The 25,577-nt window shown below is 39.7% G+C and overlaps 1 protein-coding gene across 5 annotated transcripts in view; it reads right to left on the bottom strand.

Annotated features, from left to right (window-relative positions):
- The window catches only part of BABAM2 (BRISC and BRCA1 A complex member 2), a 306,338-nt gene that overhangs the window by 41,223 nt on the left and 239,538 nt on the right, over positions 1-25,577 (bottom strand). For all 5 annotated transcript variants that reach the window (XM_048843434.2, XM_048843431.2, XM_048843432.2 and 2 more), the window contains exons 8-10: positions 14,079-14,178; positions 12,006-12,076; positions 9,408-9,490 (exon numbers count right to left, since the gene is read on the bottom strand). In XM_048843434.2, the coding sequence (XP_048699391.1) occupies positions 9,408-9,490; positions 12,006-12,076; positions 14,079-14,178 (254 nt within the window). The remainder of the gene's footprint in view (positions 1-9,407; positions 9,491-12,005; positions 12,077-14,078; positions 14,179-25,577) is intronic.

The following is a 25,577-nucleotide window of genomic DNA, read 5'->3' as shown; positions in this document are numbered from 1 at the left end:
TTGAGGTTTAACAGGTTCTTGTCTCAAGATCAGGTCCAATATTATTAAAATTACAGTACAGTGGAGAACCCTGATGTGCACAGTTGCAATACTCACACTGTAGGAGCCCTTCTATATTTACAATAGTTTATTAATACATTTAGCAAAGTCACAAACACTTTAAACCAGTAAGGTAGAGAGAGATAATACAGAATGTACATCTGAACATCCATATACTCACACCATCCCTTGCAGAAAAACCTGAAATGTTAGCCATGATTTTCCTCGTCAGCATCACCTTCCTCATCATCACCAGTGACCATTATCCTTTTTATAAAAAATTATGCTGACACCACTACATCTAATGTATAGTCAGTAGGGGTTTCTCTCGTCTTCCTCATTTGTATTTCCTCATCTTACTAATATTGGGATGTCATTCTCCTATAGATTAGCATATTAATTATCTCAACTTATTATCATATATGTCAATTTGTTGCCACGGCACTCTTGCGGTCAGATAACTGTGGATGTTCTATCCAGCAGCTGGTGTTAGCTCATGTTCCTGTGGTTTGCTGATGTCGTTATGAACAAAATTCACCCTTCCACACTCCATTTCCTGTTCCCCAAAACTTAGGGGTGATGGTTGGACCATTTATCTATGCCAATGTTCACAGGCCTCAAGTCTTATGCTAACTACTGAAGCCAATTTCTTACAAGATACAGACCTGTAGGTTCCTTGCATTACTGCTGAATAAAATAAATGCTAAAGTTAGCTCTATGGGCTACACAAACCAGAAGAGGTTATATACTTCAAAGGGACTTTTCAAGAAAGACACAAACAGTTCCACTGAATAGCTTTTATCTTATTTATTGTTAGTGGTAGATCTGCTGAACTTTGGGTTTTTTACTACCCCATTCTTATAATACAAAATAATCGCAGTGCAATTTGGGATGACTTTTTAGAAAGACTGTGCCCTCCAGCTTGTGAAAACGATAAATTTAAAATATGTCCTTCAAACAAAGTTTCTGTATTCTTTGTTTAGTCTTATATGGGAAATACTTCACAGCACAAATTAAGAGTCTGTTCAAACAGTCTCCAGTAATAAAAGGAAAGCATATGATAGGATGTTGTAAAACTAACCTGGCAAATGCTTTATAATCACTTCTATCTTTTGAGTGACATTATCCTCCAGCCCCATTAAACCTTACTGCTTTGGACTTTTAAAAGCTAGACTGGACAAAATACCAGAAAATGAACCAAAGGAAACTATCCTGCACTGGCCCCTGGGAAACGGAATGGATAACCTAATAGGTCTTTCTGTCTCTAACTCTTATGTAATTCTCTCCAGTGGGATTCGAGGGGGGCGGGGGGAGTTGCTGTCTGTCATGTGCATGCCACGTGTTAATGACTTTTCTTCCCCTCTCTCTCTCTGTCTCTCTCTCTCTCTTTTTTTTTTTTTTAATTCCCAAGGGTTACCTCCTCTGGTTTCCCCACTTCTTTGTATTGTTTCTGGTGCACCAGTTTCTATAGCAACTTCTCCTAGCAGTGATGAAACACTGGTGCACTATAAAGCTGAACCTTGCCTATTTGAGCCATTTGAAGTCTGCACTGTAAGTACAGCAGTGGTTTCTGTCAGTGTAGAAAAATCTGTGCTCAAACTTAGCATAGATTTGGGACTATGGTGTCCCACTGCTGGAGAAAAGACGCATTTATCCTTCTTATGGCACTAATGCTGTTAGAGGAGAGAGAAAGCCTTTGCAATTTGTTGAGTAGTTGCTAAATAGTGTTTCAGTAGAATACGGAGGCAATTAAAGTGTGTTTCTCCTCTGACAAGTGTCTGTGTAAAAATGGCAGTCAATTAATAATGGTTCCTTATTAATTTTATTCAGTTTACAAGTAATGATTTTTTTTCTGCTCATATTTCAAACTCAGCCTGGGAGCTGAAAATCAAAATGATTTGTTTTCTGCTCATGTTTCACCTCCAGAAATAAAGTTCCTAAAATCTTGACACCTGTGCAACCTCACCCTCTTCCAATTTCACTCCCATGCAATCTCACTGTTTTCAAATTATACTCTAAAGTACTCCTGCACAATCCAATTGTCTTCCAATTCCACTCCAGTTACTTCATAGAATAGAGTATCAGAGTTGGAAGGGACCTCAGGAGGACATCTAGTCCAACCCTGCTCAAACCAGGACCAATCTCCAATTTTTGCTCCAGATCCCTAAATGGCCCTCTCAAGGATTGAACTCACAACCCTGGGTTTAGCAGGCACACCCTAGTGCTGGCAGATTACATCCTAAATTGCATCTGTGCCACCTCACTTCCTTTAGTTGTGGCACATGTGTAACAGGTGAGAATTTGGCTCTGCAATTGGAATTTACTTCACAATTCTGTTGCTGATGCAAGAAGTATATTGGCTTTATAGTGATAACATGGTAAAGAGCTAAAAGCTTACTGTCTTAGAAAGTGAACAGATATAACTCTGAATACACACAGGAAGCAAGGATGGAGAGGAAAACTAGTCTTGCTGTTTAGGCACCGAACTAGGACTCTGGAAATCAGTATTTAATTCCCAGTCCTGTCACACATTTCCTATGTGACCTAAGGGAAACCACTTAATTGAATTGGCCTCGTTAGCACTGACCCCCACACTTGGTACGGCAACTCCCATCTTTTCATGTGCTGTATATTTATACCCGCTTACTGTATTTTCCACTCTATGCATCTGATGAAGTGGATTATATCCCACGAAAGCTTATGCCCAAATAAATTTGTTAGTATCTAAACAACGACTCGTTGTTTTTACTTAATCTCTCTGTCTCTGAGTTCCACACCTGTAAAGTAGGTATAATACATCTTCCCTACCTCACAGGTGATCTTTGAGGATAAGTTCATTAACGTTTGTGAGATAACTGTTCATTATGGTAGTAGTGGTCTAGACAGACTGTTGAGTAGTGACATTTCTACATAGTCACTTTTCAGAGTAAAAGAAGCTACTGTGAAAGTTGATGACTTTTCTAGACACTTGTTAAAGAGCTTGTAGTTCCCATTTCAAAGCAGATGAAGCAATACTAAATAATGAGCTTTAAAATATCCAGAGCAACATAATAAAAAAATGAAAAACTTCAAAAAATGCAAACCATACATATGTTTCCTTGAAACGACAGACACTGCCAATGGAAACTGACATTTTACCAAAAAATGCTTGCTTCTGCTACTACAACCACTGCCATAAAACCAAAGAATTTTAAAATCGAATTTACTTTTCACTATGTATGGTTTCCATTCATATTAAGTTTTATAATTTGTCCGATCTCAACCCGCTGTTATCAACAAAATCTACTTTAAAATATTGACATTTTTATATCAGTCTAATATGAACACAGGCAAACAGAATAAAAGGAGACAAACCACCTCTGCCTTCAACTTTACAAGCCTCAAACACAAAGCACTAAGGCCTGCAAAATGTCATTCAGCTCATAGAATATTAACATCCAGCAAGGAACCATAGGAACGTGATGTTGAAATATTCTCAATAGATAATGATGAGGTTATATAATTATTTACGATACAATACAAATTTGAAACTACAACTGGTTGACAATGCCCCTTTAAAGACCTGGCAATGATGGAAACTCGGTAGCAAAAGGGCAATTCATTCCCCACAATACTGCAATTGAGTTCTGGGATTAGCCTTGGACTGTACCCAGTTAAGTGAGGAACAGAGTAGCTTGTCTGTGACTAAAACCACTTTCCCACCAAGGTGCCTGATCCTCAGCGGTGGGGAGTACTTGCAATTCCCACTGAACTCAACAGGTGACATTCACCCCATGCTCAAGACCTACGTAGCATGTAAATTCCACTTAAACCTTATTGTGAGGACTTATGTGGGACTATCTTTGTGCAGATGCTCTCTACACAAGGGTGAATTTTAGGATCAGACGCCAAAGAATAAACATTACTGGGAGCAAATGGCAGGTAGCCAGAGGAGGGAATTGGGTTTGCCAGCTTACCCTTCTTTGCTGACTCCACTGTCAAGGAATCACTCCCAAGAACTGGTCCTAGTGGCCTCCTGGAACCATTGCTAGCCTAAGCTTTCCAGGAATAGTCCTTGAAAAGCTCCACCTTTTCCTGACTAGCTGTCATTAAGAGCAGAAAGCTATCCTGTCATAACCATAACAGACTTCTGACTTCACTGTATCTCAGTATTGAGCTTCTTACTTTTAAACCATTGTTTTTGTTATTATGCTTAACCTACCTTCTGCTGCCGAATCTTCCCTTCTCTTAACCAACGTGCATCACACCCTTCTCCTCTGTCTTGCTACCTACATTATTGTGCACTTGCTTTCTTTGTCTCGTCCCTTTCCCTTTCATTTCCACAAATTCGCCTTCCACAACCTTTCACCTCTCTTCTTGAAGCCACACCGTCACGAACAATAAAATAAAAAGAACCATACAATAATCAGGAGAGATTTTAGTTTATAAAACAAAAATTTCAAATATTTAATTAAAAACACAGAACCATCAAGATGTGTGCCAACTATCTCAAATAAATAGAGACTCTTACTGCTGTAACCCATGTCCTCCATTTGCAAGATGACCTGGACCATGGGACTGCCTGTTTTCCCAGACATTTAGCTGAAGGTGCTTTTCTCACACAACATCCTGTGGAGGAGGTGGAGCCAATCAAGTTCAAAACTCCAAGGAGAGCAGGAACCATAAGATGATCTGCTTGGAATTTTAGCCATTAGTCACGATTTCTGGCAGATATTTTGATTGAATCAGAGGAACAATTCTTGAAGACTATTTTCTTTTCAGCACCCAATGGTATGGGAACAAGTCCCACATGGGAGGAAAAACTGACAAGGCCTCCAAACTATCAAACTCATTAACATTATTATTTTTATTATTATTTGAATTGTGGTAGCACCTAGGAGCCCCAGTCATGGACCAGGACCCTACAGTGCTAGCCACTCTTTACTCCTAATATTTAACTCCACACAAGAGAAAGGTATTGGCTTCATGACCAAATCTGCTGAGAGACAGAGAATAACTGTGAGAGGGTGCACTGTCTTTTATGTTCTTGGTTCCAAATCAATGTCTCCTCTCGCCTATCCCCTAGAGACTTTACTGCTTTACACTGTTCTATGATTTGTGTGGCAGGGCAGTAACTCCTGGACTAGGAATCTGCAGAAGCAACTTCTCAAAGGACAACTGTAATACATGTCAAGGTAAAGCAACAGTTCTTCTTTAAGAAAGCCAGCTAGACTCAAATATGACCAGACACTAAACAGTACAATCGGTTGCCCTTTTTGGTCTGAATGGTTGGCCAATATTTGAGGCCTTGCAGGATGTTTCCATTAGGAGGAGAAATTGATGGTAGAGTCAGGTATTTATTTCTTGCAATCCTGTTTATTTACAAAACATGGACACAAACACCTGTTTCTCTGAACACAGTATGAACAAACAGAGCAGGCAGTGTCCTTGCTGGCTATTAGCCTCCTTTCCAGACAAAGCTCTGCCCAATATAATCTCTCTCTCCCAGCTTCCTCTCAGGGTCATGCTATCAGTGTTTCTCTGGCTTTGTCCTTACTTTTCTGGCTGCTTTCTTCTTCTAACACGTACAGCTAAAATAAAATTAATACCCCCAACCCCTGCTTTTGCAATCAGTTCCCAGTGAAACCAACTCATTCTTACGAAGTTAATTTTTTGCTCAAGCCTTTCATTTGGTCAGTGCTTGGGGTGGCGACTTCTAGTGCTCCAGCTATCTTACTACATAAAGGAGCTTAATTGCTTTTTCCATTTTGCCCAAGTCAAGTGTGCCCATCAGCTTCAAAAAGGTACGTTATTGCCCACAGAGTACACACTTGCTGGAAGCTACCAATATACTTGAAGGAAGCTACCATGCTCGTTGATATAAGATGATATATGGAGCAAAGAAGCAAGATCTTTCCATTTAAACCTATATCCTTACGAATCCTCCATTATAAGAAGCAAACAACCACTAATTCATCACTGATACTTTTTAGCTACTATTTCCAATCCTTCTATCTTCTACCAATCTCATTTGTGTTGAGATGCTAAACGTACATCTACAGTAAAGATCAAGTTTCAAAATAATTATGTAACACATTCTCTCTCTCGTGTCTATATCCAGAGGTCTATTCAACCTTGGACACACACCCATGAAATCTGTATTAACATTAACGTGAGGCATGTGTACATAGCCAAGGAAAGAAAGACCTTGTAAGTCTCTGAAAATGAATCATCTTATCTACAAAACTAAAGAAAAAACATCAGTGTTATAAAACAGTAGCAAAGGGAATAGAGTTACTCTTCAACTACACCACTATTAACATTAAACTTGGTTAATGACTTCCTCTCCCAAGTGAATGAACATGAACTTCTCTGAATGTTCATTTCTTCTCTTATATGTTTTCGAAAACACTTGATTAACTTTTAGAACTACACTACTAAAACAACAGTTCCTGTGGCCTCACTTTGACCTGACTTTGATAGACTCACATAATGATTAGATTAAAATAGTTGCTGAAGTCTGCAATTAGATAGCTCTCCTATATTGCAAGACAAGCTGTACAGACTTCCTTTACTGTGCCCTTTATTTCATAAGTACTGCACAATACTGTACTTTTGATCATGTGAGACTGTTCTGGAGTGGAGGCGGGGGTTCCAGTAGACATAAATCCTGAGTTGAGTCAACAGAAAAAAGACTTTAATAAAATATTAGAATAGTGTATGCAAAGTACAGTATTCTGTACCACTGTATTGTTATTTTAAAATCCAATTTACCTTTTACAGTTTCAGTCCTTTACTTTTTCACTTAACTCAGGCTACTTACTCTATGAACCCTGGGTACACAATCATTTGTGCAACCCACACTAATGCCTGTACCACCAAAACTTCACTGCTAATTTTAGTGAGCTAGCTAGATGAAAGCCCGCGTGGGTATGTCTACATAAGCTGCAAATCTATTTTAAAAAGAATCTTATTCCTTTTACTTGGTTTGCCACGATGCCTTCTGCACATTTGCACAGTTCCTCATTTTTCTCACTTATACTTTATTTATTCTCTGAAGATTTTTTCCATATAGCAAATACATAAAGTACAACATTTTTTCAACTTAAATCTATCTGTGCTAGACATTTTAACAACAGGCTGATAAATATTCAACCATAATATACACAGTCATTTCAGTGGTTAAGAGATGAAAGTCTGCATTACTTTATTCAGGAAATGAAATGTAGGTTTCATTGCAATATCCTTTAGTACATGTAACTTATTTAAGTTATGCAGTGGGTTATTCAACAAGCAAGTGATGCAATGACTTGCACAGATAAGTTACTGCACAATTTACAAGGCCTTGGAGCTAATTCATAGTGACAAGCTGTTCCGTTATAATCATACCTCTCAAGGGCTCGACAGTCATAAGTAGAGAGCTCTGAATATTACTTAACAATTAAAAACTGCTCTACCATTTAGCAGAAGTTTGAATTTTGACTCTTATGAAACCTAGCTACTTCCATGTTTATTAGGGCTAATACCACGCTTTCTTCTCTCAAGACAAAAATCTGCTCCACGGGAAACTTTAATTTAATACAACTTAAAACCAAACTAAAGACAATAGGGATGAAGAAGTCTGGGGAGGGTTGGGGAAAAAGATGGGGAGAATGATGCAGAAAGTGAAGGAACATTTACTAGGACACCCCTGGCCGGTGAGAGCATGGAGTGGGAAACGAATGTATAAAGAAAGGTTGACTTGTCCAACTAGACCTTCTTTATTGGCTTATGCTGTAAGTCCTACAGCTATAGTGGGAATTACATCCAGTTTCAAATTTTCTGGAGTTCATAAACAATAGGATCAGATGTTTTCTTTAGAGTCGAAAATGATTATAGTCTCTTGCATTCAGCAAGTTTCTATTTAGACACCACCATCAGTGTTCCCATAGGAGGAATTGTCCCAAATTAAAGAAAAAAGAAAGAATACAATCAAGAATATTCCAGCACTAAAGGGCTAACATAATACAATACTTGCAGGAGCAGTGCGGCATTTATCATTGTTCCACACTAAATGGCACCACAAAGAAGAGAAGAGAAGAGTACTAGTCAAAAATAAATAAATAAAGGGTAAGATGATTGACAGTCTGAGGACAGAGCACAGATACTCCTTCCCAAACCAAATACTCTCTGTATTTCTGTGTTTCTAAGATTCATGCATTTAAAGGCCAGAAGGAACTACTGGTATCATCTAGTCTGATCTCCTGCACAATGTAGGCCACAGAACCTTACCTAGTAATTTTTTCATAAAGCTCAGCTTTCGTTTGAGCTATAGCATATCTTTCAGAAATATATCCAGTCTTGATTTAAAGACTTCCAGTGATGGAGAATCCACCACATCCATAGGTAAGTTGTTCCAATGGTTAATTACTGTAACTGTGAAAATCATGCACCTTCTTTCTAGTCTGACTTTGTCTAAACTTTAGTTCCCAGCCCCTAAGGAACTGGTTATATTTCTGTCTGCTAGACTAAAGAGCCACCTCTTTAGTCACCTCATTCTCACAACATGATCAAGTCACCTCATTCTCACAACATGTTCTAGTGCTGTCTTGATTTACAAACTTAGTTTAAAGTGTTTGCATCAAGGATGCCCAAAACATAGCTGGAGTGTCAACTGTGGCCCACCGAGTCCTAAAATCTTGCTTGTGGCTGTCCTCTCTCTAACTACAGGAGGACAACAAAGGTGATCAGGTGCAGGTTTTTCTAGAGGGTGAATTGAAAAAAGCAACAACTTCTATTCATTTACCTTGGAAAATACAAGTACAAGAAACATTATGGATGTGTATATTATTTTGATCTAAAAACGCCCACAAATTTATTGGTTCGTGGCAAGTGATGAATGAATTTGGGTACCCCGGGGTTATGCACACTAATGGCCTGGGTGCCAACATGTGCTGCTAGAACCTTGGGGCAAGTTACTGGAGCACTTTCCCCAGGGCCGGCTCCAGGCACCAGCGTTCCAAGCAGGTGACTGGGGTGGCAGTCAGAAAGGGGCGACAGTTTCCGCGGCAGCAGCTTCTCCATTCCGCCAGCAACGGCGGCAATTCAGCGGCAGCTTCTCTCTCCCTTGCCGTCTACGGTGGCAATTTGGCGGCAACAGGTTTTTTCACTGCTTGGGGCAGCAAAAATGGTAGAGCCAGCCCTGACTTTCCCAGAATACATTTGGTGTTTTTATAAATTAGAAAATCAGATCTATCTGCATAAATCATCCCTCATTCTCAAATCGCAGTCAAGATTTTGTGTTTTCAAAAGTGTGATGGCCACATCAAAAATACATAGTCATTAAATAAAAATAGTCAAAGCTGTTTGCCTTTTTTCCTTTTACAGGAAACAATTTAACAGCTACTCACTGTGAACAAGGAAGCAAAAATCTTTCCACATCAGCAACAGTGTGAGCTTTGTGAAGCCCTCTGCATCATATTCCACCACACCACTATAAAAACAGAAATATAAAACAAGAACACAGTTTTACACAATATTCCTTACAATAATAAACAATAAGCAAATGGATATTGAGTTAAAGCGAAGGAAAATACTCAAGATTTTACTTTATTTACTATCTGCTATTATGTTCTATCCAAATGCAGGCTGCATGTGGCTCCTCTCAAATGGAATAATTTTCTAACTTCCATCACAATAATGGAGCTTCCATCTGAGGAATGGCTATAGTCATTGTAAACAAGATACTTTTGAAAATGCAGTGAGCTCTGCTTATGGCACTTGCAATGATAATTCAGTAATAACTGAACATATCTACCCAAAACTGCATGTATGTTACTCAGATAGAGATCATTAATACACTATGACATTGAAGTTAGATGTAAAAAGCAGAGACCTTACTGAAAATCTAGGGACCCATGTCAATAACATTGACTTCCAATAGTCTAGGTCAGGGGTGGGCAAACAACGGCCCAGGGGCCACATCCCGCCCTCCAAACATTTTAATCTAGCCCTCGAGCTCCTGCTGGGCAGTGGGGTGCCCCACTCTGGCACTCTAGGAGGGGAGCAGGGTCAGGGGCTTGCCCTGCTCCGCGTGGCTCCTGGAAGCAGCGGCATGTCCCCCCTCTGGCTCCTACGTGTAGGAACAGCCAGGGGGATCCACACACTTCCCTAACCCCAAGCACCGCCCCTGCAGCTCCCGTTGGCTGGGAACTACAGCCAATGGGAGCTACAGGGGCAGCGCTTGCAGACAGGGCAGCATGCAGAGCTGCCTGGCCTCGCATCCACATAGGAGCTGGAGCAGGGGGGACATGCTGCTGCTTCTGGGAGCTGCTTGAGGTAAACGCTGCCTGGAGTCTCCACCCCTGCCCCCCGTCCACGCCCCAACCTCCTGCCCCAGCGCTAATCCCCCTCCTGCCCTCTGAACCCCTCGATCCCAGCCCGGAGCACCCTCCTGCACCCACAACCTCACCCCAGAACCCGCACCCCAGCTGGAGCCCTCACCTCCTCCTGCATCCCAACCCCCAATTTCGTGAGCATTCATGGCCCACCATACAATTTCCATACCAACATGTGGCCCTCGGGCCAAAAAGTTTGCCCACCCCTGGTCTTAGGTGGAGTCTAAATCTGACAATATATACATTGAAAATATACAAATATACATTCAAAATCCACAAATCATATTTTAAATTTGAAGAAGAGCTTTCACATGGACATATTTTTAGTCACAGAGAAAAAAAATCCATATGACAGCTGAATTAATATCTTCATCCTCGATTCCTGATTATCTTATATTGTTAAACACTCAGGCGTGTCAAATTACTGTGGTGCTGTTGTTGTTATTGTTATTTTTGCTGCTGTTGTTTTTTTAATTTAGTTTTTGTATATTGTAAAATTTATCACATTGTCATAAATAATACACAAGGACCTAAATTCTGATTCAGTTGCTTATGCAATTCCCCTTCCCTCCCCCCCCGAAATGGATTAAATACCCAAACCAGTGTATGACAGCATCAGAACATGTAAACTGGAATGTTTCAGGATACTAATTTGTTATGTACCATGTGCGTTTCATGCTTTTCATCATCAACTGAGAGGTAAACAACTTTATCTTATCGACCCTGGGATCAGATGGGCTGTACGGTCATGTTTAAACCACAGCAGGATGCTAGCACAGTTTACTTGGTCATTATGGAGATGGATTCTTTTTCCCTTAAGAACTGTGTTATAAATCCACTGCACAGATGGAGGGTTTTCTGTAGCACAGATTGGATTGAATGATTCTCAGAAAAGAAATCATGTTTTTAGTCAGACCAGTTCTCCAAGGTCTGTACTAACTTCTGATTTGCACCATGGGGTAATTTAAGTCATTGATATCAATCTATAAAGACTTATATGGTTTGGATCCATAAGAGACTGCCTCTCTCCTTAGGTGTCATTGTGCCACCTCAGACCATCTGGGGTGCTCCTCCTTACAGTCTCTCTATAACCATCCATCCATTCATTTTTTGATGTGCCTATTGTCATAGTATCTCTGTAGTCACTCTATACAGAAATAAGGAAACTTCAGTTTCTTCCCAAAGGGATGAAATCTACTATCTCCTCCTCATTTTAGCTTACTTCCTGAGTTGAATCAATGTAGTGGCTGGCTTCCAGAAGTAATAATGCTGGATTACTTGTTAGCATCACTACCAGGAGAAGGCCCATGTGCATCATTTTCTGAAGATGCTAGATGTGGACTTATCCAGTGGAAGTTAATTATATACAAGGGTCATGTAATAAGCATGCTCTCCTGCCCTACAGCAAGTTTTACCTCTAGCTTCAAGTCATCCTGTTGATTGTAGCTGCTATAGTAGGATTATATATAATGTGTCAGCAGAACCTTATAATGAGAGGTAGAATGTCATTGCCTCAGCTAACAAACAAGACATCTAACTGTGAATCAGAAAGGTAAAATAATTTTGCTTTTGCTGCTGTTACAGGAGAAGATGCATTAAAAGAAGACTTACGTTCCAAAGTGACTCAGGAAAGCTGCAATATACTCCCTTCTCTTGTGGTATCCCTGAATAACATACTGTACCTGGGGGGGAAAAAAGCCAACCTAAAGCTATGAAGACATTTTACAGAAAGAAAAGGCTCCCAACTTTTCATATTTTTCTAGTTTTATGGGAGAAATCTATTTACAGAATATTAATAACATTGCACCCTACTTTTAGATGGCATGTTTCATCCTAAAGGATCCTAAAATGCCTTTCAAACAAACTGTACACAGGGCTGTCTTCATTCACCTGTAGGTGAAGCAGCACCCAGTAGCACTACTGTGCAATAAGAAGTGAAGAAGAATATCATATCCAGTTGAAGCAATAGAAAGAACCTTAGATGAGCAATATGTAATTGGCTGAGCTAGCATTTGGCCAGGATGCTAGAGAAACACCCTGTTAAGAAAATTGCTTAGGACCATAATTGTGTGTGTCATCTGAAAAACAGCATCTCTAGCAGCAGAGTACTTCCTTACAGTAAGCTGTATTATTGGCTTCAGGCTGACCCAGATAGAAGAGAGCCACTTACTGAATTGTCAGCACCAAATTCTGAAGTATCCTGAGTTTCCCTTGAAAGTCTTTCATCCCAGCACTGATCCAGACCACTACACTTAGGTTGGAAGATCTGAGCCCATTGAATAGTCTTGCTTTACATGAATAGCTCTGTTGACATGAATGGATTACTTGCAAGATAAGCAAGGTCTGACTCATGATGAAACCAACACCAAAGATGCTAGGCTGAAGGAGTATCTAGTTCCCAACTCATTATGTTATATCTATAGGATGCTTCCATTCATAGTCACTTATACAAATCCTACTTTGCTTTTCATAATGGAAACTAACTCTTTTAGAGCCTCTTAATGCAGAGAGAAAGAAGAGTGGGGAAAATATATAGTTTATTTGTGTTGGCTATGGTAACATTGGATTTCCTTGGTTGGCAAATGCTTGTGTTAAGTTATTTGAAATAACCTTGATACAATCAGTGCTCAGAGCTATGTTATACTCTCTCAAAGTAAAATAATTCTATTTATGAAATAGGACTTATTTCAGTTTATAAAAAAGTGCTCAGTTTGAAGGCTGTGTGTGGGATCTGAAGCATTATTTTGGAAAAAGGAAAACAGATGATAAGTTTGCTTAAGTAACTTTGTTTAAAAAAAGGATAAAAAAAACAGTCCTGTGTACATGTAGGTTTCAAAAACGGAAAGTAGTTTTAACAGAAAACCACAACAAAACAGCTCTAAAGATAGATTTCTGTATAATTATGGAAATGCATTTTGAAGGAACCTTTTCTAAAAGACATCATTTAATTTCCTCATTTAAACAAGAAAAACAAAAAATATGAAATAAAAAAGACAAAATAGGGAATCTACAGTAACCAGATTGCTGAATATCTGACCCTAAGTTACTGTTCTAAGTTAAAAACTACATTTAAATCATCTGAGAAAATTTTCAAAATACTGTACCTAATGAATAAATCTTCTCTTTGGCTGAGACTCTAAGCCAAACGGAATACAACTTTCCATTAATGGAAAAGGTAAGTGGCTATTACTTTACTATATCAACATTCATCAGAGAAGATGAATCAGTCCATCTGGATGAATCAGCTGAGATAATATCACTGTAACAGGGCCTTTTGTCAAGTGCTCACAATCGACAGTAATCTAGGGATAGTTAGATGTCTTTCCACTGAAAGATAAAATCAATGGCTATACATTGCTATTTATCTAGCAAGAGAACAATAATATGTTGGGGTGACATTTTTATCCTAATGTACCTTAAAAGAATAAGAAAACCCCTTTAAAACCCAAGAAATGCTGTATACCTACAACTCCCACTGACTTTACTGGGACATGAAAATGTTCAGTCTCTCACAAGATCAGGTATAAGATGGTGTTACTTGAATAGTTTAACTTGCTTGAGTTTGCTTTACTTAAATCATCTGGTCGAATAAGTAGAATCCTTTGTTTCCACAGTGGTTTCATAAAAGTGCTTGCAAGGTACACAAGAAGGAAAGGAGAAATTACGTTCTCTGTATTAACTTACCTTGTTAGTTAGCAGCTGGCACACTTGTGGTACATAGTCAATGAGACAGCCTCCACCTGGAAAAGCTGGGATGTGAAGGGCAGAGGAGCCTCCAAGAGCACTAAAATTAAAATAATTTTATTTCACAATATATCAGATGCTGCTCCTACGGGACACGTTAGTGATTCTTACCTTTCCCAATGTAAAAAGCCCAGCATCACACTAAGAAAAGGTTACAAACTGATTTTTATTAGCCCTGGACTATGTAATAAATATTAGAGATACAAACCGTAACTTTACTGTATACTGCTGACACCTTACTGACAGCAGACGTCTTTAACCAAGAGTATCAAACCCCTCCAACTGGAAGAGTTACGTGCTCGTACTAGGAGTGGCAGACATACCAACCATCCTCTCGAAGAATAGTTTTAATTTTATTTATTTAATTATTTGTATTATTTTTATCACCATTGCATCTAGGTTCATAGCAGCTTAAATGCAACCAGACATTGCATCAAATTGTACACAACAGACAGTATAAACAGCCTTCCATGTAACACCCAAGCATCCATAAATAACCCACTTATCTCCACAGTAGTTCAAAAAGAGTAGTTTCTCAACACCTTCGAGAGCCACTAACTAAATAACATATCTATTATCCCTACCAAATCCTGTAAGTGTGAGATCAACACTTCATGGTCAAGCATATCAAAGGCATATCCAATAAAATCAACATGAACGTTTGACTGGAGCTGGCTGCCCTGTTTTAAAATTACATTATGTGCCCTCCCCTTTTCTTGACTAGCTCTATACCTGAACTTTGTCCATCACTAGAAAAAGATCATCTGAATAAAGGTACTAATTCTGTCCCTGTACCACACCTAGACCAGAAACCAGAATGTGAGAAACCTAGGACAGTGAGAGGAACCCAAAGCTGCACTGGAACAACCTTTTCAATAGCCTTTCCCATAAAAGGAAGATTTGAGGGAGGACTGTAATTGTCAAGGCCAGGAACTTCATCTGATGGCTTCCTCTGCAAGCAAGGCCCTAACTACTTTTTCTTAAATGTTGATTGTACACCCAGATAAAGGCAATACCAGTTTTTTCAACAACAGACCTAAATCCTTCCCATTATCTTTTACCAATCATAAGGGGCCTGAACCTATCTTACAGGTCATGGCTTGTATCTCTCTTTGAACATACAGTACTTCTCTATAAATGAAACTAAGCTATACTCCAAAAGTTAAGATGTTACTTTGTCTCACGCTGTTTATGTATTTCTCCCACAAAAACATTAAGATCCAACAGATCTTCTCTGCAAAGCAAGGTCCTTATCCTACAAAGGGATCCTCGGGCATGAATTCTTATGCCTTGACCAACTTTTTCTTTGTCTAGGTAGAAGGTTCTGTACTGGCAAAACCCTTTGAAGGATAGAAGCCTAATCAAAAATTTATCATTATGAGGTACACTGAAATCTTTTACTGAAACAGTCTGGAGTCAGCAGATTGTTCACCACATGAAATAGTTCTGTAGGTCTGGACTTTGCAGATGCAAGATTGAATAAGAAAAAGAAAACATTTCAATGTATATCACAGCCACAGAGGAACAAAACTCATTATGCTGTCATTAGTCAAATATGGAGCCATTTTTTGTCAACAACTTTAGTTTCCTTCTTGGTTGCTTTGTTTGTTGCAGGTCATCTATTTTCCAAGGTGATGTGTTGAGGAGTATGGGAATGCTATCTGGTCACTTATGGATGATCATAACGTATTAGCTGGCCATCAAAAGCGCGGTCCGATAGCCAAACACTAATTTCCCCTCAGAAAATTCTAAAATTATATTCAGATTGGAGGAATGAAGCAGGGTCCTCATCCTGACAAGTTAAGAGTGGGCTCTGATCCTACTCTGAAGATGATAATGATCAGGCCATGTCAAGTTTGCAATCACCACTCCCTATATTATACAAATATATCCCCTGAACACTTCTACCTTTAAACAAAGGAAGTGCTACTGCCCATCCCACAGTCTCCCTTGCTTCAGTTGCACTCAAATCTAAGGCTCCTCTCAGCAGTAAGATCCCACTGGAGATGCTCAAAATAGTACAAAGAAAATCAGAGATTTCTCTTTTGGTTCCAACAGACATAAAAGAATCTCTAACAGTTTTCAAATGCTGCTTCTTTTCTAATATTGCCCTAGTGCAATCCATTTTCCAGACTCTGAATGATTATTTAAAATTTGTGACCAATGGCTTGTCTACACTAGAGAGTTTTGCCACTTTAACTGTAACAATTATAGATAAAGTGGCAATACAATTCTCTACTATGAAAGCAGTTATATCAGTATAAAAATGCCTATACCAGTATAGCTTACTCTGGTTCAGGTACTGAAATAACCAATAAGCAATGCCATTCTAAGGCCATGTCTACACTTGCCATTTAAAGTGGAAAAAGTCCCTTTTTTTTTTTGCGCAAAAACCATGGGAGTGTCTACACTTGCCAATCACTTTTTGCAGTGAAACTCAGAAGTTACACCACAAAAAGAAAACCACCTCCACGAGAGGCATGCAGCTCTTACCGGTGATGCTTTTGCAGCCATGTGCAAGTGAAGACACGTTCTTCCTGTGTAAACAGCTTTTAGCCTCCGGAGGATATCCCACAATGCCTAGGTGACCACTCTGGCCAGCAGCTTTGCTGTTCTGTTGTGAGGTAAAAAAAGACATTCACACCTCCCCCTGTAAAGCCCAGGGAACTTTGAAACTCCCCTTCCTGTTTTCTTGGCAAGTGCTCACTTATCTGGCCAGGTGACAATGGCTATCCACGATCCCCTGCTTGGAGCAATGCTGAGCTACTGGAGCTTATCAGTGTTTGGGGAGAGGAGACTGTGCAGGGACCGAGGATGCACCGCGATCACATGACCCATCGTCAAACTGGAGAGAGCTGCACTGTGGGACAGCTGCCCTCGAGCGCTGCTCTCGTCCGCGATGGAAGTGCTGCTAATGTAAACAGTCTCTGGCGCCTGAGGAATTAAGTGAGTACACAAACCAGTGCTTTACTTTCACCGGTTTCCTATCACCGGTGAAACTTACACCGCAAAAACTCTGCAAGTGTAGACATATCCTTTAAGACACCTTTATACTGATATAACTGCACTGACATTAGGTTAATATCAGTATAGATATACCGGTAAAATATCACACCTCAAACTGAAGTAGTTATAGTGGTACAACTTTTCTAGTGTGGAGCAGGCCTAAAAATGTCTAGGAAAACCAAAAGGAGTACTTGTGGCACCTTAGAGACTAACCAATTTATTTGAGCATAAGCTTTCATGAGCAACAGCTCACTTCATTGGATGCATACTGTGGAAAGTACAGAAGATCTTTTTATACACACAAAGCATGAAAAAATACCTCCCCCCACCCCACTCTCCTGCTGGTAATAGCTTATCTGAAGTGATCACTCTCCTTACAATATGTATGATAGTCAAGTTGGGCCATTTCCAGCACAAATCCAGGGTTTAAACAAGAACGTCTGGGGGGGGGGGAGGGGGGGAGAGGGAGAGGGTTAGGAAAAAACAAGGGGAAATAGGTTACCTTGCATAATGACTTAGCCACTCCCAGTCTCTATTCAAGCCTAAGTTAATAGTATCCAATTTGCAAATGAATTCCAATTCAACAGTTTCTCGCTGGAGTCTGGATTTGAAGTTTTTTTGTTGTAATATCGCAACTTTCATGTCTGTAATCGCGTGACCAGAGAGATTGAAGTGTTCTCCGACTGGTTTATGAATGTTATAATTCTTGACATCTGATTTGTGTCCATTTATTCTTTTACGTAGAGACTGTCCAGTTTGACCAATGTACATGGCAGAGGGGCATTGCTGGCACATGATGGCATATATCACATTGGTGGACTCTCACAAATCTTGGGAGACAGGCCAGTCCTTGCCTACAGACAGCCCCCCAATCTGAAGCAAACACTCACCAGCAACCACATACCACACAACAGAACCACTAACCCAGGAACCTTGCAACAAAGCCCGTTGCCAACTGTGCCCACATATCTATTCAGGGGACACCATCACAAGGCCTAATAACATCAGCCACACTATCAGAGGCTCGTTCACCTGCACATCCACCAATGTGATATATGCCATCATGTGCCAGCAATGCCCCTCTGCCATGTACATTGGTCAAACTGGACAGTCTCTACGTAAAAGACAGTCTCTTCTTTCTTGTATTGAGAGGCTCAGAACTGTATACAACATTGTAGGTGCATTCTCACGAGTTTTTTCATAGATACATAGATTCCAAGGCCAGAAGGAACCATTGTGATAATCTGACCTCCTGTACAATACAGGCCATAGAACTTCCCCAGAATGAGTCCAAGAGCATATGTTTTAGAAAAACATCCAGTCTTTATTTAAAAATTGTCAGTGATGGAGAACCCACCACAACCCTTGATAAGTTTCAGAGTAGCAGCCGTGTTAGTCTGTATTCACAAAAAGAAAAGGAGTACTTGTGGCACCTTAGAGACTAACCAATTTATTTGAGGATAAGCTTTCGTGAGCTACAGCTCACTTCATCGGATGCTGTAGCTCTCGAAAGCTTATCCTCAAATAAATTGGTTAGTCTCTAAGGTGCCACAAGTCCTCCTTTTCTTTTTGCGGATACAGACTAACACGGCTGCTACTCTGAAACCTTTAAATTATGAGAGAATTAGACTGTGAGATATTCCAGCTGTTAAGAGTCTTTTACTGAAAGTTTATTTTAAGATGATGCTTACTCCAATCGTTACATATTTCAGTAGTTATGAAGTCAGAGGACAGAACCTAATTTCAACAGAAACTATCCAACATCATACTGATAAGCCCTGCTAACTGATATAAATATCTGCCTCAACAGGTAAACATACTAGTGCCTGCCATTGCATTGCTTTTACTGAATGATCTCAAGTGATCTAATTACTTTAAGAAAATAAACATTGTAAGTAGTTTCAAAAGAAACAATTGAAAAAAAGGAAGCTATGTAAATGTAATTTTAGAATTTACTGTAATAATTATTATTAACCATATGAACAAAGACAAATCAACACAGCCTTTGTATTCTGCTCTGAAGGACATGTCTCTCGTACCTCATCAGTCCTTTCCGTCATTCTCATCTGGACTGTGCATGCCTCTTTCTCCCGCTTTTGGGCACCATGAGAATGCTAGCAGTACCCTATGCCTTTCCTCTGTGAAGGTCTAGAAACTGTCCTCTCATGGGCTTGAAAGAAAGGTTGAGAAACACAACAAGAAAAGGATGGTCTTTCTCAGAAGTGTAGGTCAAGAGAGGACATGGTTCAAGACAAAGGGCAGCTATTTGTGATTTAATCCTTCCAAGAATTCTGGCTTGGTCCAGCTTCCCAGCAGCCAGAAACTCTTCCTCCTTCCTGGTACAGTGTGCTTGGAATAGCCTGTAAATAAGCCAGTTCCCAGATGACAAACCTGGCAATTATCTAAATTTCTAAGAAGTCTGATCTAATGGATTAGAGTGGCAAGCTGCTCTGTGTGGTCCCAGGTTTGGAGCGCAGTGGAGGCTGGAACTGCTGTAGACTTAGTATGCTTGCCCCTTGAGGGAAGCAAGATGCATCACATCACTCTCAAGCCATCTCCTTTGGCTGATCTATAAAACATTTTGACAGAAACTGAGCTTAACCCTGCTCAACTGCAAAGTAGGTTAATAAAAGGTAGGGTCTTTAAGAATCATAGAATATCAGGGTTGGAAGGGACCTCAGGAGGTCATGTAGTCCAACCCCCTGCTCAAAGCAGGACCAATCCCCAATTAAATCATCCCAGCCAGGGCTTTGTCAAGCCTGACCTTAAAAACTTCTAAGGAAGGAGATTCTACCACCTCCCTAGGTAACGCATTCCAGTGTTTCACCACCCTCCTAGTGAAAAAGTTTTTCCTAATATCCAACCTAAACCTCCCCCACTGCAACTTGAGACCATTACTCCTTGTCCTGTCCTCTTCTACCACTGAGAATAGTCTAGAACCAGAACTATGCTATGGAAGAATGGGGTCCTTCCATAGAAAGGAGGGAATCCTGGTGCAAACCCCCTTCTTTGAAAAGAGAAAATGGCTGCACAGAATTTATTTAAAGAAAATAAAGGTAAACAGGGCCAGGTGGAACTCTGAGCAGACGTGCATGTTTTTTCCTTGTGCTGGGCTGGAAATCTGTTTGCCAAGTACTTGAATAAAATAATAATATTTTGCATTTTCATAGTGCCTTCCATCCAACAACCTCAAAGCATTTTACAAATATTAATTAATTAAGCCTTACAACTGCCCTGTGAGGTATTATCTCTATTTTACAGTTGGGGAAGAGGTGAAATGACTTGTTCAATGTTACACAGGAAGTGTCTGGCTGAGTTGGAAAATGAACCCAGGAATTCCTACTCCAATGGATACAGTTAAAGATAAAAAGTGAGGTAGCGTACATAAATTGCATAAGTAGCTCAATACATTTTCCAAGAGTTTTAAATAGATGTTCTTATGTTGTGCATGCTTTTTACAGTTTCCAGTGAAGGCTCTCCATCTATTGTGATTTCTTTTTCTATTTATCTGGAGATTGCTGCAACAAAATGCATCTACCGTGAGAATGGAGGGAAGCTTAATCAAAACTTAGGTTGCAGAAAATCAAGGTTCACACCAGACAACACCTGCAAAGCAAGAACCAGATTGAAAGTCACATGGTAGTCTGCTTAGCATCTTAAAGAGGCCTTTAAAAGGCTGCAATCTTAACAGATGCCCCACCACCAAGATTGTATTATCATGCAGAAAAAACTTTTAAAAAGCAACAATCTTAGCAGATGTTGCATCATTAGGATTTAGTTGCACATGTAGATCTATCTGTGCTAGACCCTGCCATCTATGATACAAACATAACTATATTGTGTATGTAACTAGTCTTTGTAACTATGTTTTCCTATCCTTAGGAAAGTTAGCCTTGCTGCTCCAACTCCCAGTTTGTTATACTAACTTGTTGCTGTACTTATTCATACCTAAACACCTACTTGTTGCACCTCAAAGTTGATCGTAAGATTTTTGTGGTAGGGACTATCTCTTACTATGCGCTTGTACAATGTCAAGCAACATACTATCAGTTTCAGTTGTTTCTTTGGAGTTGATTTAATGAGAGAAGAAAGCAGAGGGAATATCATGAGGAAAAATATTTTTTTTTGCAATAACTGCAAACAGAGTAAGCCTAATTACATGACAACTAAGCAAGATTGTGTTTAAAATCAAGTTTTCTAGTGGTTTTTTAGCATCTTTCAAAGGCCTTTGTTCTGTGAATCAAACTTTAATTATATTTATAGACTCCCACTGTCAAATTCAACCAATGGCCAATCTACATTAATAGAGGGTTTTGTTCTGCAATTAACATATCTGCCGTAAACTTAAGCTTATGATATTGCGTATGTGTTTTGGGTTGTTTGTTGTCCCCATGCTGCTACATGTTTTTAAATGGCTGAGTCTTAGGAGGCCCTCTGTACATACAATCCAAAGTTAACCTAATTAAGTTAAATAGTTCTCCCTGAGAAAGGTTCAGTGTCATTGCTTTTACTTTATTCTTCACAAATTTATGGAAGTTCCTGCACTTGTGCCTGAGATGCTACATGCAAAGAACTAAATAAATTCACATTCATACTCCACCTTCCTTAAAAGATTCCTCTTTCATAACTGAAATGAGCTACAGGAAAGAAGAAGGGCCCAGTGGTTACAGCATTCAGGATTTGGGAGACCAGGTTCAATTCTGTGCTCTGCCATCCATTTCCTGTGTGACCGTGGGCAAGTCAGTTTGGCGTTCCTCTGCCTATCTTGCCTGTGCGGCCTAATTCAGTAACTGTGTTCAGAGGCCACCTAGCTATACACAAAATAGCTGGAGGAAGTGGCAGTGGCTTCCTTTATAGCAGTTAGCCCTGTGGTTAGGGTACTTACTTGGGGGATGTAGGAGACCCTGGTTCAATTCCCCCCTCTGCCTGATAAGGAGAAGGGATTTAACGATTACAACAGAGGCCTCTTCCTTTTCTCCCCCTTTCCCTGAGTCATTTTGTATGGAGGTAGGCAGGTGCCTAACTCATTCTCGCAAGAAAAAGCGTAGGCAATTAAGTCATCTAACTCCAGGTGAGGAGGTCCTGGTTGTGGATCAAAAGCAGAGATACCCTGAAGCCTGGACTTAGTTCTATGAAAGGGGCAGGACTTACGACACAATCCTCTAGTTGGCATCTCCCACTGGCTAGCTTAGATGACTCCACACGTAGCGTGCTGGTTTTTGTGGATCCCATTCTTAGGAGCCATTCTCTCCCTACACTTGGTTCATGCAGCCTAGGTGCCTAACTCAGGTGTTGTGGATCCCAATGTTGTTCCACTGATTTTCTAGGTACCTACACTTTCTTTGTGTGGATCCAGGGCTTAATGTTTCTGTGCCTCAGTTTCCCATCTGTAAAACAGAGATAATGGTACTTCCCTGTATTCACAGGAATTTTGTGAGAATAAACACTATTAAAAAGAGTGTGATGCACTCAGCTACTACCATGATGAGGTCCATATTACTGTAGATAGAAAGAAATATACAGTACTTGGTTTTTTTTTGCATCATTATGTGGACTAGGAGCCCCAGACACTTTTGACCTAAGTCTTGTGTTATTTTACTGTCAGCAAAGAGAACACATGCATCAGCTTCCCTTTCAACAGCATCAGCAAAGGAAGGAGCATGCATTTGAGGTAACACTGTATACTCGAGTGGGAGTTCTCTTACACAATAGCAATTTAATTTTGCTCTGTGAGGGGAAAAGAAGTGAAAAGATTTTTACATTTGTGAACAAGGTCTGGAACAATGAAAGGATGCGCACACTCATATTTATACCTGTACCCAGTGTCAATATATTATGCAACAGCAATACATCTATCACCAAGTGCTATATGTTAATTATTTGTATTCAGAAATCTTACTAATAAGCTGTATTCTCGCTGCAAAAAACACATTAAAATAATATCAGAAAATGACATTTTTGAGTGGTTATAAATCATATGGTTGGAAATTACTCAGACTTGAAAATGTAAACAAACAAAAACTTGCCTGGACATGGCGAACCTGTTTTTGTATTAAGTTTTTTTTTAACTTAGGAGTTTGTCTCTTGGATTGGCCAATGTTAAAACATGTTAAATCCCATTTACTGGTGATGGAAGGCAGGCTTTATACAGAATAGCCCTTTCTTTTACCTGGATACACCCTTGTTAATGCTCTCAATGTACACTTTGTCCTGCCTTATTTTGAAATTGCAAGTTCTTTTCAGACAGAGGCAAGCGTTTAAAGAGATCTGTCATTCAGGATGGCTGTAAGGAAGAGCAGCCTGAAGCATGTGAAAAGGAACTCCCATCTTCTCTCTTTTCTTCCAGATTGAAGACAGGTATTATGGTCTTTGATCTCCTGCTCTGTTTTCTTTCTTTCTCCTTTGTTACTAAACAGTTCTCTCTCTCTGTCTCCCTCTCTTTTTTTTTTTTTTTTTTGCAGCTTCATCACTTTTAGTACATTACACCGTTTGGCACAGGAGACAGAAGGAACCACATCAAATAAAAGAATGTGACCACAAAAGCTGCCTTGAGAACCATGATCCCAGATTTGTCATAAATTTACCATTTTCAGACTCACTCACCCATAATCAAATCCTCCCTATCATATTAACAATGTGGTGTTGTGCAAAAACATTGAAATTCTGCTTCAATCAGCAACAAAGAGCTTAACAATACAATGAGACAACAAAACATTACTCCTGTTATTAAGAAATATTCAATCTAAGTTTGATACTGTTTTCTCCCCTTTCCAACAACTCACTATCTATAGTAAGGTAAAAGCTCAAAGATACTGCATGTTGATTTAAATCTACTGCAAACTAAAAAGGATACCAAAAATAAAATAAACAAAAGGATTCTCACCCCAGAAATTGTGATTTAGGACTGGGTTCTCAGGCACTGGGCTCCATTTTTATAGGAACAATTTTACGCCTGTAATTACATCCACTACAATTTAGTTCACTCAGACGTCTAAGTTCCCGACTACAGGATACAATTTGACATAAACATCTGAGTGATCTAAAATGCAGACGCAAATAATCATGGAGACAAAATTGTGCCCATTATTCTACCTGGAAAAAGAGAGTCCTGGTCAAGGTTGGGCTCAAAATCTGGTTGTTGGAGAGTAAAGGAAATGTACAGCTTTCCTTTGTTTAGTCTCTGGGAGTTCTGGGTAGGAGTCTTTGAATAGCATCAATCTTTGGGATTTGCAGGTGCAGGAACATGAAACTCCTATTGTAAAAAATGAAAATTAAAAACTAGAAGCACCTTGGTCCGGTAGCTAGAGCAGGAAATTGTATGTCAGGTTTCCTGAGCTCTACTTTCAGCTTTGCTAAAGACTCGGGTCACGTTTTCACCAGACTTGCTAAATTGGCGCTGCTATAATTGATGCTGAGGTATCGATTTAGCAAGTCTGGTGAAGACATACTAAATCTATAGGAGAACGCTTTCTTATCGATTTCTATAATCCATCTCCCTGAGAAGCATAAGGTAAGTTGGCAGGAGAGCGTCTCCCGTTGACACAGTGCAGTGTAGATATTGTGGTAAGTAGATCTAGCTACGTCGACTTCAGTGACGTTAATTCACTGAAGTAGCATAGCTTAGATCGATTTACCACGGTAGCGTAGACCAGGCCTCCGGGGTGTTTATACAGGGTGTTAGTGTGGAGCAAGCTAGGCTCTGAATTTACAGAGCACTACATACTCCACACTAACTCCCCAGGTGGACATTCTTACTGTGCACTTTAGTTTAATACACCTTAAAGAGTACTAAGCTAAACGGCCGCAGGGCATATTTAGTGTGCAATAATAGAGAGTTCACATGGGGAGTTAGTGTAAAGTAGTTAGTGTACTGCAAATACACACCTTGCTATGCTGCACACTAACTTTCCCATATAGAGAAGCCCTCAGTGTGTGTCCTTGGGTGAGTCACTTAAGTTCTTTGTTCCTGTGTTTGTCCATCTGAAAAATGGGGGCATTAACACTGACCCGTGCTGGGGTTTAATAATGTTTGCAGAATAACATAAGAGCCTTGACTGAGAGTCACCTGTAAGAGAAAAGTATTATCATCACTGGGCTCTTGTTATATCAACTGGTGGACCTTCCTGCAGTAAAACTCAACCAGCAATTAGCTTGTGGCATATCACTCACTGTAGGTAAAGTGAATATACTAAGAAAAGTCTTATTTTAAATATAATTGTCTTGGGTTCAAACCAAATAAACTTTTTAATAAAAAAATAATTTTAATGTATGAATAGTAGCTCAGCTGATGCAATGATGAAATATATTTCTGGGGACAGGATCGCTATCTCCAGCAGTTGACTTTTTTTCTCCTCAGGAAAAAAAACCATGCAGCATAAAATGAATGGATAGCTAACCTTATAATTAGCGTATTTTAAACTAAAATGTGGGCAG

Source organism: Caretta caretta, chromosome 3 (genome assembly GCF_965140235.1).
Source record: "Caretta caretta isolate rCarCar2 chromosome 3, rCarCar1.hap1, whole genome shotgun sequence".
Taxonomy (NCBI): domain Eukaryota; kingdom Metazoa; phylum Chordata; order Testudines; family Cheloniidae; genus Caretta; species Caretta caretta.
This window is presented reverse-complemented; position numbering and strand designations above follow the sequence as displayed.